Raw genomic sequence first — 19,889 nt, forward strand, 5'->3', positions numbered from 1 at the left:
GAAGAAGCAGCACGGCCGGAATTGAAGATTTGGATACATTGCCTTCACAGGCCGTGCTGCTGAGGGGTCTTTGGTCCAACTAGTTCCCTGATGTTTCCCCGAAATGACGCAAAGTGTACGAATTTTCATCACGAGGGATAATAAAAATTCCCTATGTTGTGATTAATATGTATTCAACTTGTGCTTTTCAAACCTGCGTAGGATATTACCTCATGAAAACTCACTTTACAAAGTGGACTCTAATCGCAAAGGGAAAAGTTGTGGCCCCCATTCTGATTATAAACAGTTCAACAAACGTACTTTTATGTTTAATTTTCAGTCCTCACCTTTTTATAGTGACTGACATACTAATCCTGCTGGTGATGGATATTTTATTTACAGTTGGTTACTAAACAATTTCCTTTTAGCTTCCCCCGAGGAAATGAAAGTCCTTGATGAGATCAAGAAGCAAAACGAAGAGGGCAAGAAAGAACAAGAACGCGTTAAGAATTTACTGGATAGAATAGCCGCTGAGATTGAACGCACCTCTTGTACAGGTGGGTAGAGAACTGAATACACGACGGCAATTGGTAATTTTCTTTATTTTACGTTCCCTTATTGTCAATTTCGCTACAGATTCACCAGAAATTACAGACATCTCTAGTAACCAAACAAAGAATGAGGGGGATGTTTTGACACTTAACTGTACAGCGTATGGTGATCCAACACCAAACATCACCTGGACGCGAGTTTCTAATAACAGTGTTGTCACGTTTCCTTTGAACATCAGTGGAAAACAGGATGAAGGATTCTACAAATGTACTGCTGATAATGGTGCTGGAAATGCTGCCAATAGAAGCGTTTACGTGTTCGTACAAAGTGAGTTCTAATAGTTTAAAAATGGCTAAAATGGTTTTTTATACGAAAATAAAAAAATGGCTTCATAAGACTAAATGTTTAAATATTCAGGTTTTCAATCTAAAATAAAAATTTGTCTGAAATTGTCTATAAAGACCCTTTGCTTCAGATTCTTGAAAAAATGTTGTTTCTATTGAAACGAGAAATAATTTTGAGTCGGTTCCAACACAACACCGCACATAAATATCAACAAAGTAAATTTCGAGACCCAAACTATTTAGTTTCCGTTTACGCTTTTAGATACAATGACATGGAATGGAAAGGCTCTCATGTGAATATTTTTGCTTTTTAGGCTTCATCAGATTTTATTAATGAGAGCTAATATTTTGACATGGCAAGACATACTTTGCTTTCCTCAACGGGAATTTGAATGGTTAAGCTCCTTTCAATATGTTAAAATTCGGCTGAGGGATATCTACATTAGAGACCTTTTGTTTCAATTTCACCTTTAAAAACTTTATTTCTCAAATCAAGGGAAGAAAAGGGTTTTAAATGTTACATAAATCTTGCTTAAAAAAATTTGATTTACCCAATAAATTGTTCTCGTAAAATATTTACTCTAAATAACACCTTTTGAGTATACAAAGTATCATTTCTCATAAAAGGTGTTAGTCATCGTGATTTAAAATAGACTGCAAGCGGTCCCTTTCTGCATAGTCGAGAGGGCGCGAAATAGCCGAGCGTAAAAGCGGCGAGATCGGAGCCCCTTCTCCTTTTTTCTCCTCGCTCCAGTCTCGCCACTTTTTTACTCGGCTATTTCGCGCCCTCTCGACTATCCAGAAGGAGACCGCTTGCAGTCTAGATTTAAAATGATAGCTCAAATAATCGTCTGGGTCACGATTATATAGCATGAGTGCTGATCGTGACGTTTTGACCTCTACACTGTTGGTATTTCTCAGGTGATGGCGTCGCCTAGCTCAGCCTGGCTGTGTATCAACATGATTGATAATGATTGGTGCATTTCGATCAACAGTGTGAATAGAATTGAAATATCAGCGGCCTGGGTACTTCAGTACGATCAACCGAGGATCGAAATCACTAACAACCGAAATGGCGAGAATCGAAACGCGCCATCGTCATCAGCTATGGTGGTTCTTGAATTGATACACAGCCAGTTGACAGCATTGCCTGATGAAGACCAACATATATTGCGGGAGAACGGACCTATGCTACACAATCGTGAGACAAATACGCGATTAATTTGAATTATTGACTAAATTAAAGAACTTCAGCATACTGCTGAAATGGTTCACAAGTTCAATGTGTTTTATGATTATTTTTGAAAGGACCAACAAAAAGCTTCAGGCATGAATGAATTCACGAAACTTACCAAACAGCATTAACCATTAAGACGTTCATTCATTGTAGATTATCGTCCAATCAACACACGTCTGTCACCTGAATTGAGTTACGACTATGTAGTTGTGAATGTATCCTTCAACATCACGTGCAGTGCACAGGCCAACCCACCTGCAAAGTATCGATTCTACAAAGAGAATGAGAGTTTATTTAACTCTACAACTGGCGGTAACGCTGAAATGTATACAACGAAAGTTGGTGAAAGAGTAAATCAGGTCAGATACAGATGTATCCCGTTCAATGATTATGGAGATGGACCCACAGAAAGGCTCACTTTAACAGTGAAAGGTGAGTAAAATACGTCTTTATTTTCATGTGAGGTTGTTCCTCGATAGTGTTTTCATAATATACATATCCTCCGTGTGGCTTGGGCAAAAAGAAAAAATACTAAAAATTCTACATCATGAAACCCGTGAAACCATGAAACCGTTGAAACCACGAAACCAGTGAAACCGTGAAACCCATGACATCATGGAACCATTGAAAACACGAAACCTATGAAACCGTAAAACCACAAAACCCGTGAAACCATGAAACCAGTGAAACCACGAAACCCGTGAAATCATGAAACCATGAAATCGTGAAACCATAAAACTCGTGACACCATGAAACCCGTGAAACAATGAAACCGTTGAAACCATGAAACCCGTGAAACCACGAAACCCGTGACACCATGAAACCCGTGAAACCATGAAACCATGAGACCCGTGACACCATGAAACCATTGAAACCATGAAACCAGGAAACCATGAAACCCGTGACACCATGAAACTTGTGAGACCATGAAACCAGTGAAATTACGAAACCTGTGAAACTACGAAACCATTGAAACCAGGAAACCATAAAAACCACAAACTCTATCAACCGTACCCATGAACCAAAGAACCTTCGCTACTTTGTAAGCATACCCTAAATTAGCATATCCTAATTAGCATATATTCGTGCTCTGTAACACCAAGTTGTAACCCGCAGTCTCAAATGTATGAGTTTTCTTATATTCACTTTCATATCATCACTACGAATTCACAAACTGACAAGCTCCCGATTGATAGCTCAATTGGTAGAGCACAGCACCGGTGCAGAGGTCATGGCTTCGAATCCCGTTCAAGCCTGAATTTTTTGCAGGCTTTCTTTAATTTCGCAACTGCTTAAGTTGCGTATATCACTGCGATGATCATTCTCTTATTCATTCTTTCTTCCGCAGTTCAAACGCGTGAATTTTCATATATTCCCTTTCATTGTAAAAGTTCGGCAAGAAAACTTTCACTGACTTTGTACAGTTCTATTGTCAGTTTTGCAAAGTTCGCAGCTCTATTTCTTTGCCTGAAGAACGAGATGCGGTTGATGGGAAGGGAATGTTTATACGGAAGGCCTGATAATTTCTGGGTTTCTAACAAAGATTGGTTGGTGATAAATTAAAGGGCGACTAATTTGTTCGTGATACAACACACCACTTTGTGTTTTTCAATGGGAAGTGTGCACATAGATCTCAACGATTCTTGCTACCTTTTCAATGCAATGCCCACTCCGAAAAAAAAAGGCTCGATCATGGCCATGTTTGTGGGATAAATACTTTAAAAAAGGCTCTAACTTGCCTTTATTTCAGTAGATCTCCCAAGCCTTTTAATCGCTGTCTCTTTTAAGGTTCCTGCTTTACTTTGTTCTTTTTCCAATTGTTTCTGTTGTTTTTGATTTAGTTTTCTGGGAGTTGATGAACATTAACATGAATTTTATAACTTTAGAACAACGGTGCTGGCATTTCGAAGTTCCTAGAAGATCATGCAAGGACATCCTAGACTCTGGTTTCTCCAAGGGAGATGGGGAGTACTGGATCGACCCTGGATGGAGTGGCGAAACATTGAAAGTCTACTGCGACATGACTACTGACGGAGGTGAAGATCAAAAAACTTTCCACCTCACCCATTTTCTTGCGTAAGCGAGTTAAAAGTCGATTACTTTGACTGCCCTTGTCGACACATCCAATGGAAGCTATGAACTAAAAAAAAAAAACTTTTTTCCCTTTTTTTTTTCTTTGGAAGGAAACCTCGACATAATGCACTGGGACATTTTTCCAAATGTTCCCTGCACATGAGTCCCAACAACAAGCTTGTTGCACGCCAAGACATTATGTGTGCGTTCAATGCGATTATTTGGTAATCCTTTTTGATTTTGGGTGCCTGGTTACGTGAGGTTAGAACAGATTTCTTTTCTATCCGTGAGCAATTTTTTTTGGAGACAAAGTAAGCTTATAACATTTTCGTTCAAAATTACAATTTTTGGAGGAAATATTTAATGGCAATTTATGCAAACTTTCCCGTCGTTTTTGAGAGAAAATCAATTAATTCAATTGAACGACCTTATTAATGAAAACGGTAAACTCGGAGAAAATATATTTCAATGTTTGACGGATTTTTGAATCTGAAATAAAATTTAGTTTTCGGCCAGTAATAGAGGTTGCGAAACACAGTTTTCAAGTATACAGGTGTTAGCAAAAGAAAGAATGTACTTTGCTACTTATTGTTAAACTAGGTACCGTTACCATGGCAACGAGCGAGCTTTTTACCGCCCAAGAATAATACGTTTTCTTTATTTTTAGAAAATACACTCCCTATATTTTGTCCATTTTATATCTCCAGGAAAACTCCCAAAATACTTTACCTCAGAAAACAGTTCACTTGCACTAAAACTAATCAACATTTTTTTCTTTGTCAAATGAGCATGCAATGCTTTAATTGGGTTATTACAGCAAAGGAGAAACGCATCTACTTAATATTCGATTACTTTGAATTAATATAACAAATTGTTGTGAGTCACACATGACTCACACATGTCAAAGTTGCTTATGTCACAGGTTCGTCATTAATGTTGAAAACCTTCAGGCGTGGCCTTGGATACATTTAATCGTTATCTGATGGTTTCGCCTCGCGTATTAAAAAAATAAAAACACAAAATACGCAGAAACTTGTATCAATTTTACAGGCTCTTCTTTTTCCTGCTGCTTAATGGTCATACATAACAATTAATCTCCTCTGACTTCAGGGGGATGGCTTCAAGTCTCCAGTTATGTGATGCAAAGCTCAACACCTCCCTCTCAGCTGCCACTTAGCACCTCACTCCTTGGAATAAGCAGCAATCAGATGTTTATCACAACAAGCGTCATGAAAGAGCTGAGAACATACCTGAACTTCACTCAAGTAAGATTTCACTGCAAGAAGCAAGGAGGGAGAACATTTCATATCGCCACGGCTCTTAACAGCAAAGGTGAAGCTGCGGTCCAATACTTCAGCAATCAGAGGGATGATATGCCTGTCTCTTGCGGTTCGTATTTGAGAATGAATGACGACCACTCGCTCATAAGTAGTAATTGCCATCTTTGGGGGAAGGAAAGCGGTAATTTTCGCGTTGGTAAATGGGGGCATGAAGTTATTGGCTCTCTTGGACTTCCTGAAAACCGGTTGTTCGATCACCCTGCTTTCGTATATCCCTATAATCATTGGTTACTTTACTTGATGGGTAGGGCGAGGTGGGAGTGTGATGATTACATGAGTGGAGTATCTTCTGGGGATTTCTGGAAAGTGTTTGTTCGCTAAGGGCATTAGATTGGCGCCATTGCTCCTTTTTTTTCTTTTCATTTGATAAGGTTTAGCAGTCAACTAGTATCCTAAGTCATTTCAAAGCTTCCAGGGAAGCGTGTCTTGTAGTGGAGAGTTTTGAACGGCTAGATCTCCTGAGTAATTTCAATTCTAGACAGATTCAAGTGACAGTGTTTTCTTCAATTGAAACTAAACTACATTGTGATCTTGTTAATTAGTTATGGTTATCACAAGGGCTTATGGTTTTAGAGCCAGTAACAACAACAAAATGATCCTTATTATAACGATTAATTTGCAATAAGCACACAATTAATAGTTTAGCATGAGATCAAAACATCGGGAAGCCAGTATACAAATAGTTGTCAGTTTGCTTCTTTGTTTCTTTTGTTTTATGTTCTTATGTTTATATCAAGTTTTTGTAGTTTTAAAGACATGTTTCGGCATTTTCATCTGCCATCGTCAATAGAATGTTACGCGTTACAGAGTTCGTTATTTAAATGCTAGGGCTAATTTAAGCAATAACCAGGAATGTAAACAATAGATATACGACACTTACAAAAAAAGATACAAAAGATACAAAAGATACCAAAAAAGAAAAAGATTGGGACAAGAGACCTAAATTAACACGCCGTATTTGATGGTTTAATTTGAGTTTTTCCAAAGGATATGTAGAGCTTCTTTATTTGTTTTAAAGCAAGAATTTAGTTGCAGCCTGATCTAAAATAGATTAAAAGAAACCCAACGCAAATGCCTAGCGGCATGCCTCAGAATTCTCAAGATGCTTGTTAACGCGAGAGGCCCTGTCCGAAAAAAGATGTTTACGAATGCGTGTGGCAAGATGTTTTGGGTTGGACTCGCCAACCTAACAAACATAATTATAACGGACTGTGCATGAAAAGTTATAAACCACACGCGACCGGAGACGTTTTGGGACAGGGTACTTCACGTCAAATATATTGTTACGATTAATATGATAGTGCTTACAGAGTTGTCTAACCTTATATTGAGCAGATTTGGAAAAGTAACCTACATAAGGTAATTTGTAAAAATGTGTTGAAGAACTGGCACCCGATAGACCAGTTAAAGGTTTCCATGTTTTCTTGATATATTGCCTGATCAGCCGATCTATTGTGTTGGTAGATAACACGCTTTTTACGTAGAATGTTCTCTACCTCGTTGTGAAAACCATTCAAGGTACTTATTTATCTTGTAGATTCTGATACGCCAAAGCTTGTATGAACATGTTGTTAATCAGAACATTAAGAAACGGCAACTTGTGGTCGACATCCTTTTCCACAGTAAACCACTTATAAGGATGCTAAGAGTCAATATCATTGAAAAAACATAAGAGCACCATGCTCTGAGTCAAACAACGAAAAAGCAAATTAAAGGTATCATCTACATAGAATGAAGCATTGAAAGATGTGCAATCTTATAACTACAGACTTTCATGGAGGTCCCATGATAAGGTTGGTTAGGAGAGGAGCAAGAGGAGATCCAAAAGCCACACCATCGATCTGATCATAGATTGTCGTATCTTGATCAACGTTTAATTTGTTAAATACGTTACACATATGCTGCATCTTAGGCCACGTTCAGACTAGCTACCCCACTGCTCGGTTGTCAGGAACGCCGGCCACTAGTCTGAATTTAGCTTTTTGTCGGTGCTCGAGCAAAAATCTGGGCACGTCCATAGTACTCGGGAACTGTTCCTGGGTACGGACACTTGTCTGAACCGGATTAAAGTTTCAGTTCGCAAGCTTTTTCCCCATGCCTCCCTACGATACAGTAAAAACAAATAATGTCTGGCGCTAAATTGAAGAACAAGAAGACGTTTGCTCTTTTAGCACCAAAGAGTCTGGACAATGTCCTTTTCAGTGCCCGGGAACAGGACCCAGGAGAGGCCTTAGTCACGCTTTGCACAAATAATCTGCTTGTTTCCTATACACTCCGTACAGATACTTCTTAATGTTTGGTAGATTACGTACGTAAGGAGAGGTGTTAAATTGTATCAAACCATGGAAACCGTATGCTAATAATTTACAATAAACTAACAAGATAAATAATTCATTCTTGTTGTTGTTATTGTTGTCGTTGTTTTTTATTTGTTCTCACGAGAAAGTAACCCTTCATGTACACAGTTTATTCTTATTTGTGAAATGAATTTAATTGGTGTAGTTAGGCATATTCTTTACTGTAGAGTTCTATTAATTTTACCCAAAGATAGTTTTGGAACAGACAAAAACTCTGCCAGATACTTAGGCGACGATATACCATGGGCAACTGAAATCAGGCAATTTTTCACTAGATTGACCAGAATAATTGATTTATTATTAAACATTGGGATAAGAAAACAAAATTTTACATCAGAAATTAAATGTGTAGATGGTCTTCATTATTTGTTACCTTATTCTCCATGAGATTTGAAATTACGTCTATTGCACAATCTTTTTTTTTTACGAGGAAGAATGTTGAGTGTACTATGAACTATTTTAGACGGTGTTACAATGTGTTGAATAATAAAAATTCTCACTATATGGCCAATTCTTGTATCCGATATAACACGCGCTCTGATTGGCTAAATTGAGGGCAAAGTGCTACCGTAATGCACACATGCACGCGTTATAGCAGATATTAATGTCACGCAAATGTTGACTTCAGTCTTCTCTTCCATATAATTTAAAATGCAAAAGAGGACGTGCGGATGAAATTTACGGTAACAAACGGACGACCGGTTAGCTCATTTGGTAGAGTACCGGGCTCCCGTGCGGGATCAGTGTCGTGGGTTCAAACCCCGGCCAGACCAACAATCAGGGTCTTTTAATAACTGAAGAGAAAGTGCTGCCTTTGTAATGACATCTGCAAATGGTTAGACTATCTAGTCTTCTCGGATAAGGACGATAAACCGTAGGTCCCGTCTCACAACACTTATTCCTAATAATAATCTGTGGTACGTTAAAAAACCCTTGGCACTGTTCGAAAAGAGTAGGCCGTGGAGTTCCCGGTGTCATGGTCTATCTGATTAGAGCCGTCATTGGTCTGGGTGGGTGGGGTGAGATCATATATGGGCTGAGGCGGCAGCCAGAGGCGTCGTCTATAAAATATGCTGAGGTACTAGGTCCGATCTCAAACTCTGGTTCCTCCCAATTTCAGCTACTAGCTGCTGGGCCGTTTACCATTTGACAACAAAAACCGGAATTTTCGGTTGGAAGTTCAAATGGTTCAGGCCATTCCAATGGAACGTTTCCGGAAAAGATGGAAATGCTCAGATGTATTCCTCTTTTCCCATTCCAACCGAAATGACTGGAAAATTCCTTACCATTTGTTAAAATCATGCTCGGCCCGGTCCATTTTCGCGCGCTTTTCAGTTGTAATTCAAGATGGCGACTACGGCGTGGCGATGCACTCTTTGTGAAGCAATATTTTTCACAACTACTGAGTATCTGAATCATGATTACAGAGGCAAGTAAATAATCAGTTTTACCTATTTTTAACTTTGAAGGGCCAAACTCTTGGAGGTGTAGAATTGTAGCGGAATCTTGCTCAACAACTGTGCCGCCATTTTGTTTCATTGTTTTTTGTGAGCCGCAGGGGACTCGGGCCAGCCAAACCGCTTAAACTGGAAAAACCGTACCAGATGAAGCGTTCCATTCCAACCGGATTTTTTGTGCAAATGGTAAACGGGCCTGCATGTTCATTGACTCTGAAAAGCCCCAAGGGGAGTGGTCAATTAATTACTTTCGGAGGTACTCTACTTTTCCTACGTTTACTGCAAGTTCGGAGCGAATGGAAAAAAAAGACTTCCATTTGACATGTTAATTTTCTGGGATTTTGAACTGAAAATTTGGGCTAAAAGAAAGCGCCCTTGTGCTCTACAGTTTTTCTTAACGCGTACAAAGAGGAAATGCTTGCTGACGCGGGGGTAATTTCATTCCATGGTATATACTTTATGGTGGAAAGCCACCTGTGCACCGGTAATATATACGTCATGTATAACTCAAGTTCTGTCTTCCACAAACAAGAAACGCGAATCCAGCAAGGGGGCACATAGGGGACGATAGGAAACAGGGAAATAGCATTCAAGTTCGCTTCCTTCCTCCTACGAAAGTACTGCACTGTAATATAAAGACGCCTCTGTGTTGAGATCCGTTAGGCTTGTTTCTGAAGCGAACCTTCCCTGTCATCTTTATAACAGGGAGGGCTTTAGTGACGAGACTAGATATTACAAGGAACAGCACACTTGACAGCAATAACTTTAATACATTAAATCAATGTTATTTCGTACACAATCTATACAGGTATCGACGCCATTTTAAACACAAAGAAAAGATTACCACAAAGACGTGCAACAGCGCACACTAGGTCTAAATTTACTTATGATTTATCCGCTAAAGCGATTTTCTAATCACGTTCATGAAACAAAAACCAACGGTTATCACATCTCGTTGAACAAAACTCCTACAAATGAAGTTGGGAACAAATCAGTGGGCCAAAGATAACACCAACACCAAGAAAGAAGGGAAAAAATGTTGTTTTTCTTTTGCTCCTGGTTCGTTAACCCTTAAAGCCCCAATATTGGCATGTATTTTCTCCCAGCTGGTCTCAAAATATTTCTTATGCTTCTATTGGGAGAATTTACTTAATCATCAAGACTTTACCTCTCCTGATATTTCCTTTATTCTCACACAATGAACAATTGTTGAAATTGTGAAAATAAGGAGAAATTACATGTCTGTAAAATTGGGGAATTTCAGGGTTAAAGAAGTGAGTTTGTGATCACACCACAATACACGATCTTTTTACAGCGTACAGCTCTGTATAGGCATATGCTAAACAACAGAAAACGCTTAAAAATAATACACCGCTCTCATGTCAATTCGTCACTACAAGGCAACGGGTCCAGCACAAGCTAAAACATAGTTAATTGAGGGACTGGTTAAGAAACCTTGCCATGAAAACAATGGTGCTGCAATTTATGTAGGAAGGGCCGCTACCCCGCTCAATCATTTGTTTTAACGTTCACACCACAGTTGAATATCTTAACAAAAACGTTTCGATTGGTCAGTTGCTCCGACACATTCCAAATTCTATTGTTGTTTGTGCAGGGTCAAGACCAAAAAGGCAAACAAAAACATATAACAAAGAAGTTTGTCAGGTTTCATAACCATTGCCTTTAATTAACTATGTTTCCAATAAATCTTAAACATATCATCAGTCATTTTGGTTGCTTCTGCCAAAATGAGAAAAAAAAAAAAGGAAGAATTTCGAAATAAAAAAGTAGATCAGTTTCATCTACACCAGATGCACCTGTAGTTGTCCACGAAATAACAAATCTGAAAAGGGCTATCTCTGTTTTTTCATACAAGCTAGTACTTAGTAGAATTCGATTCTTTACGGTGACAATGTCTACTTGAAATCATTAATTAAAAGAAGTGAGTCACCCAAACAGTTGTACTTAAATATGTAGTCCAGTCCAAAGTTCATCCACGGGACAAACATTGCAAGTGTTATGATCAACGCAAGCATGGCTGACAATTGAAGTGAACTGCGGTTGCAGTGAGACATCTTGATGCAGAAGAGCTTGCACAAGTTACTTAGAAAACTGCAAAGAAAAAGAAACAAAAACACTTAACTAAAAGGGCAATTAATTTTTGTAGGCCATTTGGACAATTCTTGCATAAGATTTCAAGTACCATATCAAACACGAAGAAGAGTCTTTCATCCGATTTCCAAAAACCGAGAAGTGAATTGGAAAGACGAGGCACAGTTGAGTTTTATAAAAAAATAAATAAATAAATAAAAAAGTAAATAAATAAATAAATAAATAAATAAATAAATAAATAAATCACTTTATTTTAAGTGTCAACGTCTTTAGTGCAGAGCACTAATTGGGGACACTTTCCAAATCGAATTGGAATTTAGAAATGTTGGTTTTTGAGGAGAGGCCCCCCGTACGAAAATTTACAGCCTGACACGGCAAGAATCCGGCCTGATTCTGACCATAAAGTCATTTTTGCGGCGTAAATTGAACGAGACAAAGCGAGACACCAGATTTGTCTCGCTACAGCAGTAGAACGAGACATTTGTCTTGCTATGTTCAGAGCGATAATATGGCCAGAAATTAGCGTGATCGAGCGAGACTGGTTTTACGCCGTTTACGTGGAGAACGTGACATTTGCTAGGCTGTGTTATGGCCGAGAATGGAACGATACATCAACGTGATAGTTAAAAAAATATTTACCTCCTCTGGGTTTGTAGACCATGAATTTTGCAGTGCACGAATATGGGCGATAATATGGCTGGCTCTGAGCGTGTTTCAAACATGACGAGAAATCAACGTTCGTGAAGATGATCGATTCGCATGTTTCGAGGATCTTTTAATACGAGTATATATTGATACGGCTATAAATTGTTTTTGGCGAAATACTTGACTCCGAGTGCAATTATAACCTACACGAAATAAAATACAATAAAAAATTGGGGTAGAATCACGCACTGCGGAAACAACAAACAATTCAAGCAAAGAGATAGTTGATACCTATCGCATGATCAAGAACTCGACTTTCCTGATTGGCTGTTGTTTTGAAATCTTATCCCGTTAACGCCGTTAGCGCCGGGCAGTTCAAGTAGGAAAGCTCTGCATTCAAACGAATGACCGTTTAGCTCCATTTTCTTCAAAATAATCTTTTTGACTGTGTTAGTTTCCCAAGATATGGATGGAATTTTGTATGCTTACATATACTTTCACAGCGATAAAAAAGTCAGTGTACCAAATTCTCGTTGTACCCTGGCCGGTGGATGAATTGAGCTTGGTAAAACTGGCGCATTCAAGAGAAGCAAACGGCTTTCCTCGGGATTCATTTATTCTTCATGTGCGTCCCAAACGTAAGTATAATGATAAAATGATTGATATACTTCACCTGAATTCCCACTGGATGGAAAACGATCGATTCACGGCTATAAATATGTACATGCATGTGGGGTTAATGTTCCGATGATAATGCTGTTTTCAGCGCGCGCTTTTCACGGTTAAACTTGTTTTAGCCATGGAATCATTAGTGCGTGCTCAAATGAAGCTCAAACGGTGTTGATAAAAAGCTGACTAACACTATAGCAGCTCTAAATTATTTCTTCGTTTTCTACGTTGTTTTTCAGAATGCGTGATGTGTTTCTGCAAACCAAAAGGACCGCTCCGCAACCAAAACAAATCAATTAACTCTTTAGGAATGAAGTTAGCTGTTCAAAACAAAAACTTCTGGTGCAGCAAGGGAAACAGCAGAAAATAAACGGCACACCTTGAGCGACTCTTCTTTTCTTTTATAATATAAATATTTTGGAGGTAACAGAAAAAGGTTTACGGTTAATACCCAGCAAAATACAGCCCGCTACTTGTAAACAAGGCGTTTCGCGGTTTAGGTATGTACTCGACAGATCGGAGTGAGCTAGAATGAGGTATTGTAAAATTATACTCGGTTTGTCTGTCATAATTTTAAAGTCACAATGGCACCAAGTAGGCTAAATCAGTTTTGCTTTTGAATAGCCTTTCGAATAGCCGTGTATTCGTTTCAATTTCCAGTTGTATCGAGGAGTCGCAAACAGAAAACATCGCGTGTAGAGTACACCGCCTAGATCAAAAGAAAAACAATTTAACTCACATATGTCAGTTCACTTCGTAGTAAACATCCCACTAATTCTGATGTTTCAGTTACCTCAGGAAGTACTATTAAATGCAGAAACGTTTAATTTTGTTAAAATATATTGTAGCCATAATTTGTAGTCATTGCGTAGATTTATAATAAACGAGTTTTTGACGCGAAGTACGACAGGTAGTTAATGTGTACGTGCTATTTTTATTATCTGGTATTGCCTTACCTACATTATAATTTAGGCCATAATACTGCCCGACTCTAGCGAGACAAATTCAAGCCATAATTTCAGCGAAACATTAGCAATACAAATGTCTCGCTCCATTTCCGTTCATTTATCGTTCAAAATGTCACGCTCTTGCAAGCCTGATTAGTGTTTGGCTTATGTCTCGCTCATTTGTCTCGGTGGATTCTCGCTCACGTATCGTTCAAAATGTCACGCTCTTGCAAGCCTGATTAGTGTTTGGCTATGTCTCGCTCATTTCTCAGGCCGGAATCTCGCTCGTGTCTCGCTCAGATTTTTCGTACGGGCCGGGAAAACCGAAGTACCCGGAGAAAAACCTCTTAGAGCAAAGACGAGAACCAACAACAAACTCAACCCACATATGACGCCGAGTCCGGGAATTGAACCCAGGCCACATTGGTGGGAGGCGAGTGCTCTCACCACTGCGCCATCCCTGCTCCCCAAGTTGCGAGGTGTTTGGAAATCGAATGAAACACTCTTTTTGAGTATTTGATGTAGCTTCTCAAACGGTTAATAATTCTTGGAGACAATCGAAGCAGAAATTCACAAAATATTATGATAATTAAGATCACATTAATTTCAAAACCTCCTTCACGGTAGTGATTTGCTTTGTATTCTGTTCATGAAATAGTAGTTTGAGTCAAACGATACCACAATAAGAATGTCCTATTTACAGTTTCCTTAGACAGTGTCTGCATAGCTTGAACCCCAGTCAACACTCCAATAATTTAATGTAAAACTTTCAAGCAGGGTTTAGTACCTGTTAAGGCTTCCTGTGCAAAATACTTCACATCTACATCAGCATCGGCATTCAGTTTATCAAGGACTGGTTTGATCTGTGATTTGATGGTACTGTAAAAACAAAGGCAGCATATTTTTAGCTTTAATCCTAACTCAATACTGGCAGATGAAGAAGGGGGAAATGAGGGGGAGGGGGAAGGGGCAGATGCACCCAAAACTGTTACCTTTCTTAATTTCCATACAGATTACAAAATATTACAGTTCCAATGACAATGACAATTTATACTGTGCCAAAAAGCCAAAAGTTCAAAGGCACTTTACAAAAGTGAGAAAACTTCATTACAAAAACAAGGGTGTTAAATAATTGTTCAAAAAAAATGTCAAAGGTGAAAATTAACCAGATATTAACTACATGTTCATTTAAAAAGAAATGTTTTTAACATATTTTTGAAAAAAATATCAACTGAAGTACAGTTCCTTAATTCAATGGGTAATGAGTTCCATAATTTAGGAGCATGAACAGAGAACATTGTCTCCATAACTTTTACAGATGTTACAGATGTAATCACAGGACTGTTTTTTGTTTAAATGACAGGAACTGCAAAATGCCACTGTTTCCTTCAACAGAAGAGGAAGTACTTACTTCTCATCCAGAACAGGTGCAATTTTTTGTAAAGTTTTGGCGACATTAAAACGAATGTTTGCCACAGAATCGTCTGAGCTAAGCCAATCACAACAGGTAGCATGAGTTTGACCACACTTTCAGGTCTCATGACCTCTGCTAAAACCTGTGCACAAAAACAAGATGGGTGGATTTCAAATGGCCTTAAATTTTAGCAGCAACTGACAAAAATAAGATTATTAACAGTCAAGCACCAGGGTTCAAAACTGACAGAGAAGTTGAAAGGAATTTTCTGGCATCATCATTAATTTTTATGGTCTATAAGAATTTATACCATAGAAAATTGCCATTGATTTGGTTTTCACAATACCCTGGTAAAAGTATGGCGGAATTGTCTTTATTTTCCATTGACAAAGTGTGCACATTACATTTGACATCATTTTTATTGTCTGTACTCTTATAGAGAATAGCTATGAGCCAATCAGTAAGCAGGAATTTTGACAGTTATTGTAAAAAATGTGACGGCTTAGATACATGTAACAGATGTGAAGAAGACTACTGGAGAAGCTGTTCATTCCTACTTCAGAACTACAGCAAGAAAGCAGAATACGAAACCAAAAGAAGCTGTAAGACATTAGCACTAGTGCAGTAATGACTCTAGAGTGGTTGCATCACATGTTTCATTCGACATGGATAGTAACTAAACATGAGAACATAACAGACTCTTATGTAAAAACGTTGTTTACAGCAATCACTTAACAATGTCAGTCGCTTACATTTACTGAGTATAGCTTAGTCAGCCGGTGAAGGTAGTTTGGGTTTGTGGCCAATTGGAGAACACCTTGGGGATAGCTTGACTCTAAAGGAAACAGGGAAAATGAGAACTGACTGAAAAGCAATTAAGAAAACAGTAAGTACAACAGTAGTTTCCATTTGTCATAAATGTTAATTTTGATGTTTACAAAATTCTTTTGTAAATAGATTAATAGATTAAATTGTAATTTCCTTTCAAAGAATTGTAATCCCAGTTCCTCACCAGTAGTTGTTAAATCAAAAAATGTAAATTGTTCTATGACTTGTAAACATATTGTTATTCACCTACGAGTGACAGTATATGATTTTAATAAACCACTACTAAAACAGTTTATAAACTATTCGATATTAATTGCTTGCATCCATCACCCTTGATTAACGAGAATATTGATTCGAGTTTAATTAATAAACAATAAAGTTGTTCAAAGAGATTTTTGTCCCTCAGTTTAATGACATTGAATTTTCTTTACCAGTAGCTTAAAATTAGATTTAAAAAGCATTTTTAACGAGCGAGCTAGAAACCTTGGTTAACTTTTAATCAGGGATTAGTGTTAATCATCTTTTGGACAACTGGGCCCTGGTCAACATTCATGTGATGCAATGTGCGGGACTGCTGGTAGAAAACTTAATTCATTCAACTCACTTCATCCATGAAATGAAAACCTCAATAACTTTCATTCAGGTTAAAAATATGCAAACAACACTTATCAGCTTTGAGACACACGTACCATCCCCGTGGTATGGCCAATACCACACATGCGCACAACCATATCACCCGGGCAGTGGCAGCCATGGACAGCTGTTTCGCCCTTTTGGGGCTCATCAGCATGGCATAGCCGTCGGGTCAAAGAGCGGGGGTAAACCCACGTATCAGAGACCCTTTACTGCCGAGGCGCATCCTGGATACTTATCACTGGATACTAACTATTCCTTATATGTAGAACTTTCCCTGTATTACTTGATCTTTGCTCACAGAAAAATGTTTGCTTGCTGGAACAGAATGATTACGTCTGCTGGCAAATATCTAATATGCATATTTTTGAGCCAAATGAATGTTTATTATGTAAACAAAAGCATTTATTTGGCATAAAAACATGCATATAGATATTTCTCACCAGTCTTTATCATTCCGTTTGAGCAAGCAAACATTTTTCTGAGAGCAAAGATCAAGTAATACAGGGAACTACATCTTTTAGGCCATATAACACAAATGAACATTCAAAGCTTTTTTCACGTGCCACTTGTCACATATTGCCATTTTCTTACCTGAGCCCATTCAGCTCCAAATTTTTCCACTAGCTTCTATAAAGGTTCTTTGCTGCAACTTCTCGGATAGCATACACTAAACAAACAAAACAAAGAAATAAATAAAGCTTACTTTAAGGGATGCACATGCATGATTGATTCACAGGTTAAATACTTTAAAATGAGATATTTTAGAAAACTAAAGAGAAAGTCCCATTCTGAGTAGAAATTATTATAACTATCAAATACACTCATACAGTGTAGTTAAAAAATAAAACAGGAACAATGCTTGTAGATCTCAGTATCAATGAAATCAACATAAATTTCCCACAAAAAAACCTCTACCTAATCTAGAAAAGCACTGTTGTCAAACATACAAATCAATGTATGTTGCAGTCCCTTGTGAAATACTGCTCATGAAATAAACAACAACATAAACAACACAATTAATGGTTGGGATATTTTTTTGGTTGTTCCCCTGTAACAAGGCAATGGAAAAATAAAAAAAGTGGATGGGACTTAAATTAGTCCCAGAAGGGGGTGGGGGTGTATTTTACATTTTGAGGAATTTCTGAAGGGCTGGGGGATAAGAAAATACTTCAAAATTGGAAAATCGGTGGGGGGGGGGGGGGGGGGAGAATGTGAAATTTCTTCTGTGGTGGAGGTACAATGTATGGATATTTTCTGGAACTACACAGTCAGACTGACGAAAAACTAGCCACAAGTTGAATCTTACCATGATCTACCAACCAAGTCATGCACAGGCTGTTTACATGTAGCTTCTCGTCAAAGCACTCTACACCCTGAAATTGACATATCAAACATTACACCAACCATTGCCAACTGACAGAAAGCAATGATAAATTTTTAATAACTCAATGGGAGGGACAAGAGTACTGAGCCACTCTTCGGCAGCATGATATAAACGGATGAAAGCCTGGCAGTCTTCTACATCCCTATCATTATTTAAAGCGATGAGAGAACTGTCTCCTCATACCAAGGTGCATTAGTCAAGATATATAGAAAATTCTCTCTCATATACTGCAGATCGTCAGGCTCATCTTTATGGAAATATTTTGTTAATTTCAATGACAAGGAGGCAGCAGTGTCCCCAGACTTAAACTATCTTATGAAGTGGGTTAGCACTGAGAACTATTTTAAAGATTTTAAGTTTGACTGTACGTCTGCATCAACCACACATTACAGAAAACAGAATTTTGTCTACTATCATTAATTAACCATGATAATGATTGTATTCGTTATACCTGAAATAATTTTCTAAAGTTACAAACATACTGATTAGGTTAGCTGAGGCGTAAACACACAACCCCACAAGCTTAGTGCTTTGAAAACCATCGTGTTTAAATGAAGATTATGTATGTACATTAACATATAAATGTATGAATGCACTGTCACAGTAATTTTCGTCAAATCTGCTTAAATATTTTACAAAGAACTTGGTTTGTTACATGCTGAAATTGTTGTTATAACACCGGAAAGAAAACATTAAGATTTTCTCCCAGGAAGAACAACCTACATGTATAATCAGTTTTCAGTGGCTTCATGTTCTACACAGGAAGAACATGAGAAAGTTGGTCAATTTTTTCAACTGGCTAGCCAAAGTTACTGTAGTTTCTGTGCATTAGCAAGGGTATTGTTAACAAAACTCGACCATTACTTTTAATAAATGATTCCATTGGAAAAAAATAATGTTTTGTTGGCTATTCATATAGTGACCTTATATATAGGTGCCCCTTAAAGACACGTCACAAGTCTGATCTAGCACTTCAATTTCTATGGCACAGGCAGACGAGGCAGTCTGAATCCATTGCTGCGCAGCATCTCCAATAACTACAGTGCACAACAGAGCATGCACATCTGTTTTTCAACAGCTCAAATGATTGCTAGGGTTACAGTCGAACCAGGTAAAGCGTACCCCCCTAGATTCTATTAATGAATCTATTATTTGAAAATTGAACCCGTTAGTCGTTTCAAGTATTCAAATCAAAATTAGATTTCTGATTGGATTATACGAACATTATACATGAAACCAGAAAACCAGAAAGCCCGCGGGAAAAACCCCTCTTAATATATTCAGAGCGGCAATTCTTGACTTATATAGCAATGGATTTTCCAAAAAGCAGATTTCTATTGATTTACAGCAGTCAACGCGTAATGTCAGAAAAAAAAATTCGCCATTTTAAACCGGGCACGGTGGTCCTGTCGCGTAAGTTTAAACTCTCTAATGATCACTAAATGGACATTTTACGTTTTTACACTTGCGTTTTTTTCCGTTAGTTATTCAAAAACAAAAATGAAAAAGGACTGGAAGCGTTTTATCATAATAAACGGTTCTCTTTTTGAGGTATACGCAAATTAATTTGGCGAAAAGTATGCGAAGATGTTCATTTCAGTTGACCTTCGACAATGGCAGCACATGTGTTGCGCTATTCGTCGCGGTATAATGGACAGTCTGGTGAAATAATAATACATACCAAACTTTTTCATGCTACAAGGTGGGTAATGCTAGCTATACATTAAAGATAAATTGGAATTTTTCAACCCGACTCATTTGCAAGCGCTTGACTTTGTGCTCTTGCCATGACCAAATTTGCATAACGAATTATATGAATGTGTCAACAACACGCAGGAACAGTTTTAACGAACGAGCTGTTTCAATTATGTACTGTAGTTTGAATTTTACAGGCTATTGCTTTTACTGTTAGCGC

General features: G+C 38.0%; 2 protein-coding genes and 1 long non-coding RNA gene across 15 annotated transcripts in view; 1 reads left to right on the forward strand and 2 right to left on the reverse strand.

Moving 5' to 3' along the window:
• Positions 1-19,889, reverse strand: part of LOC146461192 (uncharacterized) — a 64,595-nt gene that overhangs the window by 42,268 nt on the left and 2,438 nt on the right. The gene's annotated exons all lie outside the window — the stretch shown is intronic.
• LOC146461195 (serine/threonine-protein phosphatase PP2A 65 kDa regulatory subunit-like) overlaps positions 10,090-19,889 on the reverse strand; it is a 206,075-nt gene continuing 196,275 nt past the window's right edge. For 5 of the 12 annotated variants that reach the window (XM_085087079.1, XM_085087074.1, XM_085087077.1 and 2 more), the window contains 2 exons: positions 14,480-14,591; positions 10,090-11,451 (listed from right to left, as the gene is read on the reverse strand). In XM_085087079.1, coding sequence (XP_084943205.1) covers positions 11,440-11,451; positions 14,480-14,591 — 124 coding nt within the window. In that variant the 3' untranslated portion in view covers positions 10,090-11,439. Of the gene's footprint in view, positions 11,452-14,479; positions 14,592-15,123; positions 15,269-15,878; positions 15,962-17,181; positions 17,258-17,896; positions 17,964-19,889 lie in introns of all 12 variants that reach the window. The other 7 variants (XR_014857454.1, XR_014857452.1, XR_014857450.1 and 4 more) reach the window with 6 other exon arrangements.
• On the forward strand, positions 11,803-13,666 carry LOC146461196 (uncharacterized). Its single transcript, XR_014857471.1, has 2 exons — positions 11,803-12,734; positions 13,005-13,666. It is a non-coding gene; the product is annotated as an uncharacterized LOC146461196 (long non-coding RNA).

Source organism: Pavona decussata, unplaced genomic scaffold, assembly GCF_977016875.1.
Source record: "Pavona decussata unplaced genomic scaffold, jaPavDecu1.1 SCAFFOLD_201, whole genome shotgun sequence".
Classification (NCBI taxonomy): Eukaryota; Metazoa; Cnidaria; class Anthozoa; order Scleractinia; family Agariciidae; genus Pavona; species Pavona decussata.